The 22,138-nt window shown below is 44.3% G+C and overlaps 1 protein-coding gene across 2 annotated transcripts in view; it reads left to right on the top strand.

Annotated features, from left to right (window-relative positions):
* The window catches only part of AGBL1 (AGBL carboxypeptidase 1), a 399,614-nt gene that overhangs the window by 7,194 nt on the left and 370,282 nt on the right, over positions 1 to 22,138 (top strand). For both annotated transcript variants that reach the window (XM_083712535.1, XM_083712536.1), the window contains exons 2-4: positions 15,746 to 15,809; positions 16,552 to 16,698; positions 17,900 to 18,031. In XM_083712535.1, the coding sequence (XP_083568661.1) occupies positions 15,746 to 15,809; positions 16,552 to 16,698; positions 17,900 to 18,031 (343 nt within the window). The remainder of the gene's footprint in view (positions 1 to 15,745; positions 15,810 to 16,551; positions 16,699 to 17,899; positions 18,032 to 22,138) is intronic.

The raw sequence follows: 22,138 nt of genomic DNA, 5'->3' as shown, positions 1-22,138 counted from the left end.
GTAGATAGCACAGAGTGCTTGGTGGCAGTGGAATATACTGCATTGGTCCAAATATAAGCCACCCCTTAAAACAAGATCTCTTTGAAAGGGGGAAAAATACTGTAAATCTCTGGCACCATCCAGTGTTTTTTACAGTCTAAAAAAATACACGCTACTTCTTGCCTTGTCTCATAGTGAACAATTCGCTGGGCAACCAGCATCACCTGTTGAGAAGGGCGTAAAATATCCTTTTACAGAAACTACTGAAGTTTACTGAAGTTCTTTGGGGTTCCCAAGGTCTTAGCTTAAATCACAGCTCTACCTATAGCAACATGTTGACATGCGACCCTCGGGTTTTATACAAGCCAGATGTGGGAGGAAAGTGTGGCCCATATGCAGACCAATAAGGTATTTATGTTCTCTGTAACAAAGAACAAAGCTCAACCCAATAAGCAGCCAGACAATTAAGGTGGCCACTTAGGCATCACCAAGAAAGGGGAGACAGATTTGCATGCAAGTTGCATATTCTCTCAGGACTGCCCAGGGATTAAGCCTAAGACCTTCTGCATGCAAAGCCCACGAGTTATGGTCCTTCCCCACCATCTCCCCTCTCTCCCTGCACATACATTTTCTCCTACAGGATGAAGGGTGGGGAAGAAACCAAATAAGAAGTTTCCCACTTGGGTGCAAGCAAACTAATTTGAGCTTGGCCCTGCTAAAAGCCCCATCTGAAAGCCAGGGTGTTTGCCAGGTTCCACGCCCCCAGGCTGCATTCTCATCATGTTCAGCTAGGAGACAAAAGAATTCTCCGCTTCCCTCATCGGAAGAGCTTGCCTCATGGAGAGGCTATGCGCACCTGTCCACAGTGAGGCTTTCTGGTGGGCTGTGGAATGGGCTGATGGGACCAAAAGCACCATCCTGCATGCCAGAGAAGGGTGTATTTGCTAGAGAAGGGAATGGGGAGTCTGTGTGCTTCCAAGCATAGTTGGGTCACGCAGTTGCTCTTGAAAAATTATGCTCTGTGAATTTTGGTGCCAAATATTTTATTTATCTATTACAATTTTTAACCCCACCCCCTTTTCAGGGGACATGGACTTCACTACCTAAATACTTGCCAGTAGCTGATGCATGTATTAGACGTCTGATGGTATTTGATTTCCAAATATTGTCTGTATTTTATAGCTGGCATGCAGCAGTTTTTTAGCTTGGAAGTTGGCATGCAATGATACTTAGCGGGGCTGAAATAGATTCATAGGGTGGGTTTTTAAAAGACCTTTCTGACACTGTTGTAAAATAGTTCCCTTTCAGATGCTTTTGGAACACACACATTTGCTCATTTATTTTAAACTCCCTTGTGCTCCCCTTCTATTGAGTTTGCTCTAAGATGTCATCACACAGCCCAATAGGACTGTGACATCATCCCACCTGATTGAACCCTGATTGAGTGGCAGTCCCCATGTGACTAATACAGGAGGCATGGCCTTTGCTCTCAGTTGTGGTGCTGGCCCAAGATCATTGTGTGACCTCAAGTGGAACACAAATGGCGCCTCCCACAAGAGCTGGAAACACAAGAACACAAGAACAGCTGCCTAAATCAGGCCAATGGGCCCAGCTAGTCCTATCCAGCTAGCAAGATCTGAACACAATTGCACTCCCCACTTCATGGTTTCCAGCAACTGGCATTTGAAAGCACTGTTGCCTTCAGCTGTGGATGCAGGGCATAGCTAGTGTTGCTACTAGCCTTATAGGCCAAGGAGTCTTTCCTACTCTTTCAAAGCCATCTAAGTTGGTGGCCATCTCTGCCTCCTGTGGGAGCGAATTGCATAGTTTAACTATTTCCATTTCCTGCCTTCATTTCCCCACCCGAAGCACGTCACTTTGATGAATGCCAAGACAGGCCCCCTTTCAATTCCTACAGATTTTTTTTTTCATCAGTAAAGTCATCCCATAACAGCATTGCCAGATCTGATTCACTATGTGGCACTGTCTCAAGATGCGGGGGGCGGGAATGTGGATTTTATATTCAAAACAGCCCAATGCGTTGTGAGCCTGGGCTGAAGAGCATCGGCCCCCTTTCCAGCCCTTGCCCCGCCCCCAGCCCATTGGTCCTCTGGGATGGGAGCGGGGCAAGGTGGGTGGGGGCAGTAGCCAAGGTGGGTGGCACCCTTGTCCTGGGAAACCCCGTGCTGGGTTGCAAACCCTGCCCACCTCTCGGAAGGGGTGAGCGGTAATTGTTGAAAGGCCTTATGTGGTTAAATTGAAAAACAGCTTGCAGAGAACATGTGCTGCTGCACATGTTCAGTATCTTTCATTATCACAAAAATAGCCACTCCCTTATTGATAGTTTATTAACGTTCAGTATGTCAGGTTGTCTGAAAGACTCTTCCTTGTTTACTTTTGCATTGTTCATCATGGTATGTACTAAATCAGTAATGTGTGTTATTTTATAAATATTTTTTATGCTTTAACATTAATATGTTTTTATTTTATCCTGATTGCTAATTTTACAAATTAGAAATCTCAAACATCGAGTAGTGATTTTTATGTGCATTTTATGCAAATTAAGTTTCCTGGTTTCCGTTTTATTATTTTGCTTTGTGCTGCTGTGGTCTAAGGACCTGTGCAATAAAAGTTATTCAATGCCCTTTACACATTGATTTGTAACTGTATGGAAGATATATTTTGCAGAAATCTCTGCAGGCCATTTTTTCAATTTCACTTGGCCGAAACATGTTGGGCTGTTCTGAAAATACCCCCCCCCCAATCTTGAGACATGTTTTCTTTGTTTTTGGATGCTGTCAGGGTTTCTGTTTGTTTTGTGTTGGATGTTTCATTCTAGATGCTGTCTGTGTTTTTTTTTTTTTTTGCAATTCTATGTAGCATTGTGCAGTGCTCCCCCCCCAAAAAAAAATGTTTAGAGGTACTCTCATTTCCCTATTCATATTGAAATACTGCCCCTCAATGAGGCCAAACTTAGATTCACAAAATGTTTAGGGGTATGCGTCCCCCCAGAAAAAAACACACTGGCATTGTGACATCATTCCATTCATGACACAATTGCTGATTGGCTGGGATCATCCCTGTAACTAGTTGCAGAGAAGGAAAAAGGAAAAATAGTGGCCATGGAGTGAAAGGAGAGAGAAGCAGGAACATGCCAAACATGATTGTAAAAAAGTGCATATTTATATAATATACCGGTAAGTGACTGTTTGGAAATACTTCAGCCCTGCTAAAACAAATGAATTCAGAGTCAAAGCAGAAAAGAAGGAATATTTAATGCCACCTTAGACAGCCTTTGCAACTGGAAGCATAAGGTAGCCATGGCCTCTTGCAAAAGATGAAGCTGCAATTGTTCTGCTTTGCACTGATCTACTTGGAAGCATGAGTGGTGGCAGTTGGGAAATAGTGGGAAGAACAGATGCTTCTTTGTTGGCATCTGAGCTACCCACCTGTCTGCAGCACAGATGGACAGAAGGACACCAGCAGGGAAGGGAAGGTTGGTACAGTTGACCTTCTCCTGCGATTAAAATGCTGAATGGCTGAAGTCATTGGAAGCTGAGCTGCTTTTCTGTGTACTTCATCCTTCCAGGAATAAATTGCTGTTCTGGAAACAAATGGGCCAATTATTTATATGTGTACATGAACATCAGGACCAGTTTATGCAATCAAAGGGTTGATTCCAGTAGAAAAGATTTTCCTGGGCATTCCAGATTGCAGGTGGGCTGTATGCCGTATGTGTGACTGCTAGGGGTGCGGGGTGGGGTTTTAGATTAGATTCTGTTCACATTTAAAGGAAACCATATCCCATTCAAACTTTCCAAAACAATATGTGGGCCAAAACATATTTCATTGGATTTTGCAATGCAGTTGTCCTTCCAAGTAATGTATATAGTGGTACCTCAGGTTACATACGCTTCAGGTTGCACATTCTGCTAACCCAGAAATAGTGCTTCAGGTTAAGAACTTTGCTTCAGGATAAGAACAGAAATCGGGCTCCGGCAGCGCAGCGACAGCAGGAGGCCCCATTAGCTAAAGTGGTGCTTCAGGTTAAGAACATTTTCAGGTTAAGAACGGACCTCCGGAACGAATTAAGTACTTAACCCGAGGTACCACTGTACAAGAATGCATATACCAGAGCCAATGGTCAGGATGAGCACGACGTTGGCAACCTCTGCTTTGAGATATAATACTACAGTGGTACCTCGGGCCCAGATGTGGATGGGAGGGAATGGGCTATAGCAACAGTTGCAAGGAAGAGGAAATGAGCCTATTAGAGACTTGCAGAGGGAGGGTTTCCATTGTGGAAATTTGCCTCTCTCCAGAGCACTCTGGAGTGAGAGCATTAAAGCTTGAATCATCCCCTCTAGTGATATTTTTCTAGAAAAAGAGGTGCCGGAACTCACCATATATGCCTCCTTTTTTCTCCTTTTTTTTCTTGGAATGGCAATGGCACCCACCTGAGAGGTGCAAGAGCTGAGTTATGTTGAGTTCTTCCTGAAAAAAAATCCCATCTCCAGTCTCCCCCAGACACCTGCATCCAAACCTGCGCGCACAAGCTTCAACAGCGACGTTAGTCTGGTGATGCTATAGACTGGCCCTACAGGAGACAGAGAAATAAATTAGATATTGTAGTTCACTCTGCATTCCACATGGGTAAGCAGCAGGAGAGTTAAGAGGGGAGAGGCAAAGTTCAAGTGAGTTAATAAGAGATGCATGCAGCCAGGCCCAATCTTGTACAGCACAAGCTCCGCTCGCCCTTCGCTCCTAATCTATTTCCTAAATGCGCTTCCACTTCACATCCACCGCGGTGACTCTTTGCCTGGGTAAAAAGGAAAGAAAGAAGGATGTTTCAGAGGGGATGGCTGAAGTCAGATAGATCCCTCATCTTATCAGAATTGTGTCTGGAGCACCACTTTGCTGGGTAAGGCTCTCTAATTTTACACATAAGCAGGAAAAGGAGCGTATTGAGAAAAAGAGAGAGGTATCTTAAATTGCAGTGCCCTCTCTCTTGCTATCCCAAAAGAAAAATTCATGGCCTCATCATAAAAGCTCTCATCATATTTTCAATCCCCCCCTCCCCAATTCCCTGTTGGTATTGAGATCTACAAAGGAGGCATTTCTGGTCCGTAGCACTTTAGAAAATGAGCAGAGAGGCAACATCAGCATCCTCCAATTTGGTACCTTCCAGAAGTTTTGGAATACAACTTCTTGCTGCTCAAGCAGCGGTGGAGAAGATCAGATGGGGGGGGGGAAGCAGCCCTCCTGGCCTCCCTATGTGGCCCTTGGTGATACCCCTCACAAGCCCTGCTCCATGCGCCCCCCCAAGTGCTTCTGACTAGATTGACTTTTGAAGTTCTGGCAGCAGTTATGTCAGTCTTCCAAGCAGAGGTGCCAGCTTGTGAGGGCGATGGGTGGGAGGGACGTTGTGTGCATGATGTCAGGACATTGGGAGGTGGGGGTTGGAACCAAATGCGGCAGCTGCGCAGCTTCAATGGCCGGCAGCTCCTCCTCCACCTCCTCCTGGAGCCGCCACTGTCAGGACGCAAGAGGATGCTTCCACCCTTCTTCATCTCTGCAGCAGCTGGAGGAGGAGAAGGAGCTGGCCACTGGAGCCATGCTTGGCTCTGCATTTGGCTCAGTGCTCAGCCTCCTCCAGCCCCTCAACATTGGGGGTGCCCAGCCCCTTCCCAAAAGATACTGAGGGGGCCCAAAACAGTTTGGCTCCCAGGAGCATGTCCCCCCCCTTGCAAGCCCATGGTCTAAAACTGAAATAACATTAGGTACTATCGCAACTTATGTGTAATTGACTTGTGCCACTTCAATCATATTGTTTATTTATTTAGAGCATTTGTACCCTGCTGTTCAGCCAGAAAATGCTTCCAGAGCGGCTTACATTAAATAGAAAAATACCACCTGCAAGTACCTGCAGGCTTACATTCTTATCAACCAGTCAATAAAAGGAACAACACACAAGGAAAAAGGGGGACAAGGAGGGAAGAGGAAAATAAAACTCACAACTCACATCAATTTCTAGATAATTGTTCCTGTATAGACCAGCTGGCATAGTTCAGAGGCAGGAAGTGATGGAGCAAGGCATCCAGCAAAGCTGATACAATGAACACTCGGTTTCCAATTCCTGGTAAAATGGCTGCCTCCAGATGACAGCTGAGAGAAAAGAGGCCTGATGGACCTGGTCTGTTGCAGCAGAGCTGATGCGGTTGAAGGCCACTAGCTGAAGGCCTGCAGCTTAAATGCAAGCAAGGCAGAGAACTTAAAAGCTCCTTTTGTGCAAGGAAAACCTTTAAGCTCTCTGCTTTGCTTGGAAAACAAAGCCCTCTCTGCATGTCGGCTTCAGAATACCTGGGATGCCCCACAAGATCTTGCAGGAACTTGGACAGTTCCATGAGATCTCATGGGACCTGGTGTAAGACCTGGTATGCAAAAAGAGCATTGCTTCCCAAGCAAGACAGAGCACATAAGAGCTCAATGGGACCATGGTTTGGCATTCGTTTTTTCAAAAACAGATGGTTTGTAATGGAAGTAAAGTGTGAGGGGCATCTTGTAGCCTTTTAGTAACCCCTTCTGAAATCTCCCATTGCCCAGATTCCATCCCCCCATAAGACTTTATGAAAACTTTTTCATAATACATTAAGACAAAAGAAACTAATCTAAATAAAAACAAAAACAGAGGGGGAATAGAGAAAAGATAACCCAGAGTCGTCTCTCAAAGGTAGCCCTTAACCCTTGTCTCACACAGAAAATGGTGGACTCTCCCAGCTCCCACCTAGGAGCTTTCCTTTCTCCTTCAAAGTCAGCCCAGATTTGATTCTCAAGTGGAACACAGTTTAAATGATTTGCATGCAGGGTCTAAGGGAGTCATAGCTTTAAAATTATTGGCTCAAAGCCACCCTAATAAAGATTTTGCTTCGGACTGACCTGCACATAGATTGTTGTCATTAAAAAGCCCCCCAAATCACATTTTAAAGAACCTGGTTAACAGCATATGAAAGAGTTTCAGCTGGGAGAAAAACAGCAGCCCTCAACAAATGAGAGTTCACATAAAGACACAAAAATGCATTAACTAAAAAGAAACGAATGATGAGAACAAATGTTAAAGTGAAGTATATTATAAGCAAGCCTATTATGAAATAAAAGGTTACCCCCGAGAGAAAATTGGGTTTCTTGTTTTTGAAAGAACATGAGAAACATTAATGGGAGGGAAAAAAGTTGAAAACACTGCTTGCAAAGTATCAGGTGTTTTGATTTTCTTTCAGATTTCTTTGATTCTCTCAATAGTCTAATTTGATGAGACTCCTTTTAAGGTTAGACAATAGTGTGTTTTATGACAAGTACCGCATAATAAAATAATTGTGTGATTAAAAATGCATTAGTAACGGAAGGGAGGGAAACAGCATAAAGCAATTCAAGGGGTGTCTGGGGAGATTGCATAGAGGCACTGTTTTGTTTTTAAAAAATCATCTTTTAAAAACCTTCACACCCCAGAGTGAGAACAAAGGAGAAAAGCAATTAAGTTTACTAAAAGGGACTCACAAGATTTGATGCTACCGAGTCTAGTTTTTGCAGCTATCCGTCATGGACCAAAGAGTGTTGCAGTGAGATTACTTTCAGTTGCAAGTTCCTTCCTAATTCAAGTCCTGAAGGGTGGAATTGCCCCATGTCTGGGCACTAGGAATCTGCTTATGGTAGCCTTTGGCTCCCATCTGGCCCTCAGAAACTTCCAATCAGGCCCTTGGCTACCCCAGGATATTTTGCACTTCAAAATGCTTTTCAGTTTCTAAAGAGAGACCGGAGCAAAGAGTCATTTAATCCCTATCTTTTATTAAATTGCTAGATCTAATGCCACATCAGCAAAAAATTCAGATGAGGAGATGATATGAGATAGCTATGCACTGTATCAGTTATGGATTAGCAACCAAGGAGATGTAGCATATGATGTAGAAAATGCATAAATTATTTTTCACAAAATGCCACCAGGTGGCATGGCACTTTACTGAGTACAAGAGGCCAGATCTCTGCCCTCGAGGTGGTTGCAATCTACAAATTGACAGAGGCTCCTTCGAAGGAGTATCTTACTGCTTTAAATAGTCATGACATCCCCCAAAGAACATGGGAACTGTCGTTTGTTAAGGGTGCTGGGAGTTATTAGGAGGAGACCTCTCTTCTGCTCACACAGCTACAATTCTCAGAGTACCCTGTTGTGGGGTAGGAGAGCTGAAAATAATGCCAATATATTTCACATCTGGCAACCAATGCTCTCCTTTGGTTTCAGAAAGTATATGGGTAGATGAGTCTAAAAAGCCTGGGACCCAAACTTTCACAGCGCTCTAGCAGCTCATTTACCAGAAGTAATGTATTTAGCATTAACTCTGGAAGCGTAGACTCGATCCTGACCAAACTAAGCCTCCTGGTGTATATTTAGCTCTAGGAGGCTTAGTTTGGTCAGAATCAAGTATACACTTCCAGAGAATACTGAATACATTACTTCTGTAAGTGAGCCACCATAGCTGCTAGAGAACCATTAAAATTTGTGTCTCTGGCTTTTAAGACTTGTCTACTCATGTGCTATCTGGAACCAAAGGGGCACATTGGTTGTCAGATGTGATCTCCCCCCCCCCCGTTCTCCCCCCCCCCACTACTGGGAAGATGGATTGATTGTTAAACCACTCTGGAAACTGTAGGTTTGTGAAGCGAATAGGCTTCTCCCAGTGACTCTCAGGACCCTTAACAAATAAAGCCATGCCTGTTTAGAGCAGTATAGTGCAGAAAAGGCCAGAGGAGAAAAACAACAGAGGAAGAGAACTGAAATCAGGAGTAAACAGCGAAAGACTCCTATGCAATAGTCTCAATAGCAGATGCTTTGGCTCAGTTTCATCTCCAGGGGGGCATGGGGGCATTTTAAACATTACCAGTGAAGCATGGGCATGGCAACCAGCCACACATGTAATGTGGCAATCCCCTCTTCTTTCTTTGCACACACCTGCAAACTTCTAATTTTGAGGAGCTGGAGGCATTTGTGATGGTTTGCGAAAGTTGTGCCCATGTTGGAAAACAATGCAAAACCCACATCTTGGTCCTTATGTGTGGAGATCAGACACCTGTGTAAAAATTACAGCACAAGGGTATGGTGTCTATTCAACCTTGTATACATGCTGTGCATCCCTTTATGTGCACGAGGAGATGCAAATAGGGACTCTGTCCTGCGTCAACATTTGGTAATGTGCGAAGCCACTTTTCGTATAGCAATTTTGAGGACCAGAGAATGAGAACTTGTCAACTGCATGTCCTGTTCTGGAAAAACCTCCATAGATGCACAATGTACAGTTTGAAGGATACATGATCCTCTTCAGCTGTGGGCACTTTTCTTGGAGGATTAAAGTTGTTACTTAATATGTCTGTATTGAGCCTCAAGAGCCCCCTTTCATCACCTTTAAATAGGCTCCATTGCATTTATTTGGCCTACTTTTGCTGAGGCCAAAATAGAAATGCTGGGTTGAGGGCCACTTTGGTTTGGCAAAAGGACAGAGGAGCCTACACTATTCTCCATTTGCACATGACAAGCCATTTAGAAGGCTCTGCCTGATCCATGCAGAAATGCCCAGACAATTAATAAGAATGATATTAATGCAATTAATTTATTAAAAGGTAAAGGGACCCCCTGACTATTAGGTCCAGTCGTGGCCGACTCTGGGGCTGCGGCGCTCATCTCGCTTTACTGGCCGAGGGAGCCGGTGTACAGCTTTCGGGTCATGTGGCCAGCATGACCAAGCCACTTCTGGTGAACCAGAGCAGCACACGGAAACACCGTTTACCTTCCCGCCGGAGCAGTACCTATTTATCTACTTGCACTTTAATGTGCTTTCGAACTGCTAGGTTGGCAAGAGCAGGGACCGAGCAACGGGAGCTCACCCTGTCGTGGGGATTCGAACCGCCGACCTTCTGATCGGCAAGCCCTAGGCTCTGTGGTTTAGACCACAGCGCCACCCACATCCCTTAATTAATTTATTAATCACCTCCTAAAGCACTGTCTCAAGGCAATTTATACACAAGATGTTTAAAAACAGTTAAACACACAAAACAACAACAACAACTACATTTAAAACAAGACTAAACCCCTAAGAAGTGGACACTCATGATAAAGAGCCTCTCTCTGCCCCCAGGTCAGGCTTGGGTGTGAGTTGCGGCTGGGTGTGAGAAAGCTGCCTTAGCGGGTGGCAGTGTTGCCGCCCACTCTCCTCTCTCTGCCCTCGGCTTAGGTTTGACCCATGGATGGAGCTGCAATTGGCAGTGTTGGGCCTTCATGTGAGGAAGTTGTCTCTGTTTGTACCCCCTCAAGAAAAGTGCCATGCCCCCCCAGCCCACCCATGCTACGTCACTGATTCTGAGCTAGCTGATGGTTTCTGAACCATCTTCATAGTAACAGGTCGCATTAATCTGACCTAGAGCACATAGATGGCAGAATTAAGCTAATGGAAGGCACTCACGCCACTAAGCTCCCTGAGCCTTAAGCAACAGTGATGGGTCCAGGAGTACCCCCAAGCAGAGTATCTGCTCCTTCAGAGGGGGTGTAGCCCCTTCAAGGGCAGGCAACCCATCCATCCAGTCTAGGAAACAACCCATTAACAGTGCCTTGCTCTTATCTGGATTGAGTTTCAGTTTATTGACTCTCATCCAGTCCATTACCGAGGCAAGACTGTCCAGCACTGACACACCTGCAGATGAAAAGGTGAAGTAGAGCTTTGTGTAGACAGATAACTCTGGGTCCATAGATGCATACTGTACCATTGTTCCTCAGGCTGGACACAAAGCTTTTGGCACCAATGCTGTAGGAAACTGGAGTGGGGGCTTCTCCTCCTCCTCCTCTTAGAGTTTCAGAGGTTCTTGACGGTATCAACCAAGAGACCCCCAAGATCCTTAGCTTTGGATTCAAGGGGACCTGCCTGCTCCTCAAAGTCTTCAGTCTGTCAGGTTTGTCCTCTGAGAGGTTCATAGCTGGTGCCAGGTCAGGGCTCATTGGGTCAGTTGAATAAATTGACATTCTTTCACTGGAAAGGTCTTAGTTTGCACTGATTCTGCAAATTCTAGGATGCAGTGGGACTTTGAATGAAATGTGTATTCACTCTGAATACAATAAAAACCCATGGCATTGCAAACGTCAGGAAAAAACTACAGCCCTCAAAGACCTGGGAACTAGAATTGGAAGGGGTAGTTTAAAAAGCTGGAGAAAGACCCAGCTAAACTTTGTTTTGAGCATTGGATGTTATTGAGAAATGCATTAGAGGTGGGTCCAGGAGAACTGATGCTGGTGGAGTTTCCACAGCCATTCCCAAGCATCATGTGCCGATGAACCAAATTTCGCTTTAAAGTAGAGATGGATGGTGAGGAGGGATGCAACTATGCACCTAGCCTCCTGGCAGTGGAGAGTTTCTCCCTCTGTGGGCACCTCAGTGGGAACACTGGATTGGAGCTTTCCCTGCATATGCCAAGGGCCTGTTGCACAGTGCTTCTGTCCTTCTGGTGGAACTCCTTTCCCCTGGGGGAAGATAACTTCCACCCTATCCTTTGGTGCTGGTTAGGATTGCTCTCTAATAGTGTTAGGGGGAAAAAGAGTTGATTCATAGAACTATGGGAAAATATTTCTCATGCATCAAAGGACATTTCATGTTTGGCTAACATACAGCTATTTAATATGTGGCAAACCATTTTGTGGTGCTGATTTTAGCAATGATTTTGTTGCAATGTTAAAAAAATCAAAGGTCACTTGAATGATTATAACGCATTATTAATATACAAAGAGAATACAAAAAACCCCAGGGTTTTCTCCCACATACCGCCCAACTTCAGTCTTGGAAGAGCATTTTATTTTTTAATTGCTCGTTTGATATGACCCTGGGGAAGATAAAACAATTTTCTCCTCCTCCTTCACATCAAATAAAATATTTATTGATAAATATCCCACTGAATAAAATAGGTGGATTTGGTTCTATTTTTCTTCTTGGCCTTCCCTTTCTTTAGATTCCCTTTACTCCAAGATGTGATCACACTTGGAAACATTTGGAATGAGTTTTGTGTGATTAATGCATTCTATTAAATTTAATGCCTTGGGACTGACACAAGAGTGTTTCCCAGATGTATACTGATGGGGAAGGAGGGTCAAGCCCATCATCCCCAACCTCAGCATTGACCTTCTCCCAGACATGCCTCTGACAATGCATGTCATTTGTCCTTTCATCCTGATGAGCTCTTCAGTCCTAACTTGTGACTTGCTTCTTGACCCTGCCCCATGATTTACTCGGTATTCTTTGGTTTCCATTTGGTTCTGACTACTGGATGATCCCACAGTTCCAAGCATTGGGCTCCTAGCTCAACTCCAGACTGCTACCAATAGCCCAGCCCCAACAATTACGATACCTTCTGTTAAAGATGGGTGAACTTTCAGTTTCTCCACATTTTTTTCATTTTCCACTCTTGAGTTCATTTCTGCATCAGCTTGCATCTTTTTCTTCTTGAAATGTTCTCCTGAAAATTCATCACCATTATAGTGGACATTTCTCCTAAAACACATGTTTTTGTATGCACTTTGTTTCAGTATAATGCCTTTCTGTACATTATTTTACCCATTATCTGTATTTTTATGCAGACCTCTAATCTGTATACTGTATACTTTTTCTGTACACATTTTTTTTTTTTTTGCTTGGAGGACTACATTGGAAAATTCAGGGAAGTGTGAATTTTGAAGGGTAGCTGTATCTTGGTTTGTGTATGATTTCCAGAACTGTGAATTAGGTAGGTTTGTATGGAAATGCAAATTGAACCACATTCCTACCACTGAGCCACAAATACCAACGTGTTGACTTCAACAAGGCACTAGTTTTTGAACTGTAGATTTCTCAGGGATAGCTGTGCTTCAGTTTGTGTATTGTTTCAGGGTGTGTGAATTTACGTAGGTTCACATTAAAGCAGAATCCAACCTGAATTTCTCCCCCATCCCTACTTTATTTAGTGGCAAGAGTTGGCTGTCCTTGGTGCTGAATACCCAGCCCTGCCTAAGATTTCCTTTTCTCTTCTGTGACTTTAAATCAGGCACAAACAGAGCTACCTTGACTTCTGCATGGCTTTGATCTGCTTCGTGTGTTTGAATTTAGCACAAGCACTCAATGGAGCCAGCAGTGTCAGAACAGCAACTCCGACAAAGGGAATTATGTAGAAAGAGGTGAAGGAAGGAGCAACTTCAAGTGCTGCCTGAAGCCTTGTAGCCATGTATTTTGGGATTTGCCAACCCCAGATATTCCACCCCTTGTGTGGAAGATGAAGTCATGCATTCCTTTCCTGAGCTAAATTTCTTATGTGTTTTGCTTCTTTCCTTCCCCATAAGTTGGGTTTGATCAGCAGCACACACTTTCTGGGTGTCTCAAGGTGACAGTGCACATGTTCTCAAAAACACTTTTGCAAAAATAGCAGGGTATTGAAGAAGGGGAGGTTCTTTAACCTGTCTCATACACAACCACTTACACACCTATTGGATTCCCCCTAGCCAGTCTCTACCGTCCCGCAAATTCCTTCCATTTAGGTTTACTTTCAGTGTCATAGCTAGGATGTGATAAGGGTCTTTGTAAGGGAGAATCAGTACATCCCCTTCTGCTTAGTGATTCTCTCCCGGAAATGTCCCATTGCACTAATACTATGACATTCACACAGGGTTTCTGACCATATTACCTTGTAACATGTAGATCCACCCACAGAAATGCCATAAAACTAACACACACACACACACACACACAGAGAGAAGTTTTTATTTGTATCCCCTTATAGAAATATACTCCCTTGTGTCAGGGACCAGGAGTCAGATTCCTTTTTACTAAGTAATGGAGGCAAGGACTTGTGGGGAAGGCTGAGCAAGGCCAGTCCCAGAAGCTCTGCTATCAGATGAACACCCCCAGCCTGATAATGTGGCACTGCCTTCTTCTTCTCTACTTTTGAAGATCCAGGCGATCCTGAAGCCCTCTCCCCGAAATCCATCACAGTAGGAGATTACTGGAGAAGAGTGGGCCGCTTTAAGTTAAGCAGCAACATGCAGCACAGGTGGTGCTAACAATCAGGCTGTGCCTACTATATAAGGGCTCAGTTTCGGCTTGGTCCTTGCTAGTATGGTTCCAGAGCTTTGTCTACCCTAGAGCTTGCCTTGTCTTACACTTGGGTTGGGCTGTGCCTTATGTTGCTGAACAGCAGAGCAGGGCACCTAATAAGATGTGTGGCTTGTGAGGAGCCTCAAGGGACAGTAGAGAGGTCTGCATTTGAGCCTTGGACCTATGGTGCTCATCCCTGATCAAGTTGACCAGTCACTTTGCAAACCTGAGGGAGCGGGTACTGTATCATTTCCTTCACCAGATGGATGGATTTCATGGTTAGATTTCAGCAATAAAGACTGTGTTGATTTATGCTCCCATTGCACTGAGTTGTTTATTTTAGCTGATTGGATTGCCTGTTGCCTAAGCCATTAACACAAGCGGTGATGACATAAGGTGGGTTTTTTTGGCGACTTGCTGAGAAGTTGATCTGAGATTCAAACATGTTACCCAGTGGAAACAAAAACAACACATTTTAAACTAGCCCCCTACAGGATCTGAAGGGGAAAAATGTGTCTGAGTGCTTCATCTAGCATTAAGGATCAACTATGGCAGGCAGCTTCACTTCAGAAGTCTTTGGGTGTTACGCAAAGCTGCAATTTCTGCTTATTTATGAATGGACAAGTTGCCCATGATTACATGAAGAAGGTGCAGAACAGGCTGGCAAAAGGGATGTAACCTGTTAAGAATGCTACCGGCAAGACAGAGAGGCCAAGACTGCATTTGGCCATCAGGCTTGAGGTTCCTCACCGCCAGCAGTGGTTGGGGAAGGGACATTGCTCAGTGGTAGAACATCTGATTTTCATTACCTCTCCAAGTCGGGCTGGGAAAGGCTTCTGGTCTGTAACCCTGGACAGCTGCTTCCAGTCAGCATAGACCAGGGTTTCCCAAACTTGAGTCTCCAACTGTTTTTGGACCACAGTTCCCATCAACCCTGACACTGGCCCTGCTAGCTAGGGATTATGGGAGTTGTAGTCCCAAAACAGCTGGAGACTCAAGTTTGGGAAACGTTGGCATAGACAATGCTGAGCTAGGTGGATTCCTTTACCTTTTTTAAAAAAAATATTTAGGTGGATCAAATGATCTGAGCCAGTAGAAAGCACTTTCCTGTGTACCTACAGTTTATGAAGATATTTACTATGATAAACTTGCTTGGTTTACAGGTACCAGAAGGCACTCGGCTGTTTTTGTACTCTTGATTTCTCTTTCCGTCCCAGCAGCTCTTAAATGTGGATATCAGCAAATGCTCCAAGACAGTGAAGAGTGATCACATGCCAGTCGGCATGTGACACATGAATCCTAGAATTGTAGAGTTGGAAGGGACCCCAAGGGTCATCTAGTCCAACCCCCTGCAATGCAGGAATCTCAACTAGATCATGCATGACAAATGGCCATCCAACCCCTGCTTAAAAGCCTCCAAGTAAGGAGAGTCCACCACCTCTTATGGGAGTCTGTTCCACTGTTGAATACCCATCATTTGTCTCTTCTCTGTGGAACTTCTCTCCATATTCCATTTTACCCAAAGGATTCATAAAGCGGGGGAGAGGGGGAGAGCGAGCGCTTTGTGTATTCCTTTTTGGCATGCACTGTAGCATTTACAACAATGTGTTTACATATTGCAGAGTTCCTATGATAAGGATGTGATTCTGAATATCCTGGGTGTTCTCACATGCCTCCTTTCTGTTGGTAAGTGGAAAAGTGAACATTTCATGTAGTGCATTGCCAAAAAATCCTTCCCCATCAATTAATGAGAGAAGAAATATTGCATTTGAATATTAGAAAAAGGGAGGGAACTTTTTCAGTAAAACTTATGGGTCGGTTTTTGTTTTTGTTTGTTTCACTTTATCCTTTTTTTCCGGGTGGCTGATGAGTTTTATGAATGCCCTTTCATTCATTCATTCTACAAATCATGACACTGTTTTCACTTTTGTGCAGTCTTTCTGGGTGTCGTCTAGTGAAGGCTGGTCCATTAGAGTGAAGGGGGGATTGAGGTCAGACAGACTCAAACTGAAAATCTATATCGTTATTATTGTTATTATTATTAGTCCAACAGGCTGAATTCTGATATTATTATTATTATTATTATTATTATTATTATTATTATTATTATTCCCCACCCATCTGGCTGGATTTCCCCAGCCACTCTGGGCAACTTTCAGCAGACTATAAAAACATAATAAAATATAAAAACAAAATAAGTTTTAACTTACTCTCAGCCCTATTGCATCAAGTCTCCTTTACACCGCTGAGAGGTGACTGTGATTATGTGGTATACAGATTGTTGAGATAAGTAGGTAAGTAAATAAAAACTAACGTGAAAGCAACTCTGAGTTTAAAGGGGTCCTGTTGGACTTGAATATTTGCTTGTATGTTTATGTGTGGTGGGGAAAGGACTTCGCAACTATTCCATTTTCTTGCTTCCACTTAGGGACGAACAGGAGGCTTCACTATACAATTAGCAAAGGCGGCAGCGAAGCACTTCTGCAGGCTCTGGTGAATGCGACACAAACTCCCACACCAGACTATGACATCCTCTTGCCCTTGTTTCGCCTGTTGGCCAAAGTTGGCCAAAAAGGTACAGCTGCTGAACCATGGGTGCATGTCCATCAGTATTGCGATGCTGTGTTGCTAGCTGTGTCATTGCGTCCCACATAGGGATGTGGGTGGCGGTGTGGTCTAAACCACTGAGCCTCTTGGGCTTGCAGATCAGAAGATTGGCGGTTTGAATCCCCATGACGGAGTGAGCTCCCATTGCTCTGTCCCAGCTTCTCCCAACCTAGCAGTTCGAAAGCACATCAGGGCAAGTAGATAAATAGGTACTGCTGTGGCGGGAAGTGTGCGTTTCCGTGTGGTGCTCTGGTTCGCCAGAAGTGGCTTAGTCATGCTGGCCACATTACCTGGGAAGATGTCTGTGGACAAACGCCGGCTCCCTCAGCCTGAAAGTGAGATGAGCGCCACACCCCATAGTCACCTTTGACTGCACTTAACCATCCAGAGGTCCTTTACCTTTTAGCTTTTACCTTGTACTCCACATCTCAGAGTGAGATATTTCTGTCACCTCAAAAAATATGAGGTCCCTAGTTGAGGCACTTTGAACTGTCAAAGCCACAGAGGTAGTATTCAGTTGTGTTTCCCTCACTGAGGCTTAGACCAGGGTGTGGGGTTGGGGCACCTAGGAACCCAGGAAGCTACCTTACTTTGAGTCAGACTTTTTTTTTTAAGGCAAGTCTATCTGGCCTCAGTGCCTAGGACTTGCCGATCGAAAGGTCGGCGGTTCGAATCCCTGCGGCGGGGTGCGCTCCCGCTGCTCGGTCCCAGCGCCTGCCAACCTAGCAGTTCGAAAGCACCCCCGGGTGCAAGTAGATAAATAGGGACCGCTTACCAGCGGGAAGGTAAACGGCGTTTCCGTGTGCGGCTCTGGCTCGCCAGAGCAGCGATGTCACGCTGGCCACGTGACCCGGAAGTGTCTGCGGACAGCGCTGGCCCCTGGCCTCTTAAGTGAGATGGGCGCACAACCCCAGAGTCTGTCAAGACTGGCCCATACGGGCAGGGGTACCTTTACCTTTACCTTTTTATCTGGACACATGAATGTTGATGTGTTTTAATCTCTTTTCCTGTTAGTTTCAATTTTTTAAAAATAAGTTTGAAAAATGTTTTTCTAGACGATTTTGATATTTCTTGAAAATTGCTAGGAGATTTGACTGCGGCATTCAAATTTTTTGTTAAAAAATAAATAATCAAAATCATTTCCTCCTCCTCCTCCTGCTGTCTCTCAGATAAGAAATTTGGGCTGAAGGCACAAAGACTGGAGGTGATTGATATGACACTCAGCTTGGCAAGGAAAAATCTAAATCACCACCAGAATCTCACCCACTGCCTTTGGGCACTGCATGTTTATGCCTCTAGTGGTGAGTATGCAATCACTTCCCCTTCTTCCTTGTGTGCGTTAACAGCCCTTTCCTCCCATAATTCCAGGGAATGATGCTGATCCACAGTCCTACTCCTACCTCCCCCCCAAATCACTGGATAATTTCTCTTTTCTCCCTTTATCTGTCAAAGTGGTCCCCCAGCCCAGTTATACTGCCTGCAAATAGAGTGGAGAATTTTGAGAAGCAACTTTCATTTAGGAGATGGTTAGTGGGGGGCTTCTTCTAGCAACTTCTGGGTCCCCACTGAAGATTTCCGTTCCATCTGGGATGATGAGTCACAATCCAGAACATCGTGACAATACAGTGGTTCCTTGGTTCTCAAACTTAATCCGTTCCGGAAGTCTGTTCCAAAACCAAAGTGTTCCAAAACCAAGGCGCACTTTCCCATAGAAAGTAATGCAAAACAGATTAATCCATTCCAGACTTTTAAATACAACCCCTAAAACAGCATTTTAACATGAATTTTACTATCTAACGAGACCATTGATCCATAAAATGAAAGCAATAATCAATGTGCTGTACTATAAAATAAATAAAACAGCATTGTAGGTGATAATTTTTTTTCTTCCCTGCACTGATGATAATCATTGTTTGGATGGGGGTCTTTTACCCATTTCCACAGTCACACAATCAAACAAACAATCAGTAGCTGAACTGAGATCCACACAGTCACAAAAACAAATTAACTGAAAAAGCCTCAAAACAAAAAATGCAAACTAAATAGCAAAAACAAAAGCACCAAATATAAGCTCCAAATATCACCTTAGAACACTGCAATCAGAAATGGAAGGCTTGAATTACAATGGATGCGTGTGTGCAAATTAGCAGCGCAACAGGAAACACAGGGGGACTCAACACAGAGCACGTTCAACTTCTGAAAAAACATTCAGAAACTGGAACACCTACTTCTGGTTTTGCAGTGTTCGGGTTCCAAGTTGTTCGTGAACTAAGCTGTTCAAAACCAAAGTACCACTGTATTAAATAGCACTGTATTAAAAATTCAGAACCCAAACTTACTCACACCGGCACTTCTCAGCTTCTGGACCATCATAGGCAGGCAAATTAGTGGTGCCATTGTGATCACCTACAATTATGACCTGGGTTGGTAGAATGTGGCATCTTTTAAAAGAGAGATGGCTAAGCTGTGGCCCTCCAGATATTGGTGGACTACTGTTCCCATCACCCCTGGTCATCAACTATGCTGGCCGAGGCTGATGGGAGTTGGAGTCTAGCAACCTTAGTGGGTCATAGGTTAGCAAATCCTTCCATCCCCAGGCTCTTCATCAGTGGGTTCTCAAAAGGACGTGTCAATGAATCATCTAGACCAGTGTTTCCCAACCTTGTGCCTCCAGATGTTTTTGGCCTACAACTCCCATCATCCCTGACCACTGGTCTTGCTAGCTAGGGATGATGGGAGTTGTAGGCCAAAAACATCTGGAGGCACAAGGTTGGGAAACACTGATCTAGACAATGCCAGCCCAAGACCCAAAGGTCTTGCTGCATCTTCCTGCTGTTATCTATTCCACCTTCCCCTATGGACACCACTTGAAGGAGATTATGAATGTAAGAACAAAAGAGGAACCAATGGCCTATCTAGTCCAGCATCCTGTTTTCACCAGATGCCTGTGGAACCCCCGCCAACAGGACCCAAGCACAAGAGCCCTCTCCCTCCTGTAGTTTCCAGCAAGTGGTATTCAGAAGCATTTTTGCCTCCAATCATGTAGGTGGAAGTTTGGCCACCACGGCTAGTAACCATTGATAACGTTCCCCTCCATGAATTTGCCCTATCCTTTTTAAAGGCATCCGGGTTCATGGCCATCCTTGCCACTTGTGGGACCAAGTCCTATAGTTTAACTATGCACTGCATGAAGAAGGACTTTCTTTTATATGCCCTGAATCTTCCAACATTTAGCTTTGCTGGGTGTCCACAAGATCTTACTGTTATGAAAGATGTCTGTGTGTGGGGGGTGGAGGACATTTCTCTAGCTGCTTTCTCCAAGGTTATTTCACCCTGCTTAGTGGTAGGTCTGCACATGATTCTCTCCGGCAGAACGACTGGTGATTCTGTCCCAAATTTCCGACGTCATCAGTCTTTGCCAACTGCTCTCGCTGCTCCTTCTTGACCTCCTCTAACCTAGTGGTTGTTTCCCCTTTGGAGAATCCTAATTGGGCCACCAGCCTTTGGCATAGCTCGACAAGCTTAGCATTTCAGATCTTCCCCCTGAAGATTTAATGCTACTGGCTGCTGGCCTCGTGGGTTTCCTATGTGTTTACAGGAGCCCCACTGGCTTCTCACTATGGACCTTCCTGGGAAGGCTGCCAAGCATGTTCTTCCAGCCCTTCTGAGATAAGCATTATTTGAAAGGTGAATGTAACAGAGATGGCACTTGAAATGCATCTGGATTTAGATTGCAGGGTGCTTTATCCACAGCCTCCCCTCCATGTGCCCTGCAGTGTCAGGGTCCTTGCTCACACTTTGCCTGGTTGCCACATGCAGCAGAATGAGAAGCTGGAATGCTGAGGTGCAAGGCCAGATTTAGGAGCCAGCAGCCACTTGGGATGCCTAACTCAAAAGTGTGTGCCAAGCTCAGTTGTGGGTGCTGCTGCTGTCATGGCAGAAAAAATATGGTACAAGCACTTGAGAAGCTGGCAACACTGATCTCTCTGTGTGGCCAGTGTCATAACCTCCAGCATTTCTCCGATGAAAATAGGGACTTGCTATTCAACAACAACAACAACGATTTTATTTATACCCCACCCATAGAACTGGGTTGCCCCAGCCACTCTGGGTGGCTTCCAAAATATATAATAAAAATATATTAAAACGGTAAACATTTTAAAAAATCCCTATACAGTGGTACCTCTGGTTAAGTACTTAATTCGTTCCGGAGGTCTGTTCTTAACCTGAAACTGTTCTTAACCTGAAGCAGCACTCCTGCTGCTGCCATACCACCAGAGCACGATTTCTGTTCTCATCCTGAAGCAAAGTTCTTAACCCGAGGTACAACCTGAAGTGTATGTAACCCAAGGTACCACTGTACAGGGCTGCCTTCAGATGTCTTCTAAGGTTGTATAGTTACTTAGCTCTTTGGCTCAGGGGCTGCATAACTTTATAGCCTCCAACTTTTCTCCAATGGAAATAGGGGCATTCTGGGATCAAATCAGAAACTGGGACAGCTTCTCTAAATCTGGGACTGTCTCTGGAAAATAGGGACACTTGTAGGGTTTGCAGTGTTGTGTTAATGGCTGCAGTGTTGTTCTGCAATCGTGGGAATATTTACGACATCAGGGCCCTTTCAACAAATGGTGTGAACGTGAAGTTTTGTGACTGGGTACATTCCTGCAAATTTATCATCTTAGATGGCAAGGGAGAAATCATGAGGGCAAATAGTTTATCAAAGCTGAGAAATGGGCCACCTATGAGAGTATGTGTTGCAGAGGACTCTGGTGTATGTTCTACCAGGGCTTGTCAGGGTGGTGCCTTGGGTGCAAGTGTGCCTATCAGTACCTCACATTGTTCAGAAATCTCCACTCAAAAATCCACAATGGGTGGGAGACTGTTGTTAATCTGGTGATCTAATCCATAATAGTGCATATTCCATTTAGTTTGATTGCTTTGTCAATGCTACTTCATAGCTCATATGCAAATTATATCCAATTGATTTAAGTTGCTCTGAATGTAATCATATTTTATGTTGTTTTGTATTCCTATAAATTCAATTTTCTCTATAAGTTCTATAAGATTCATAATTTCATTTTCATTTCACTTAAGCTTTGTATATTAATAAACTGAGTGATTTATTTCACTTGGAGTCTGGTTCTTATGGGCAGGCTTTAGTCCCTATTCCACTGGGTTGCTACTGAGCAAAAACGAATCATGATTAGAATCGATTGATAGTCCATTGCATAGTGTGCCCTAATGTTGATTGGATCACCAGATTAAAAAGTGTTTGTTCTTCCTGCTTGGTTCCTGTTTGTACTGGCTTGACCTCTCTTAAACACCTCCATAAGAGCTGTTTTGGGACTGCCTCGCACAGCATTTCCTCAAAATTCCTAATGTGTCCAATCCACTGGCCTCCAAAGGTT

The sequence above is a fragment of the Podarcis gaigeae genome (assembly GCF_964106915.1).
Source record: "Podarcis gaigeae genome assembly, chromosome: 14".
Classification (NCBI taxonomy): Eukaryota; Metazoa; Chordata; class Lepidosauria; order Squamata; family Lacertidae; genus Podarcis; species Podarcis gaigeae.
Note: the sequence above shows the minus strand (reverse complement) of the source record. Positions and strands in the feature narration are given on the sequence as shown.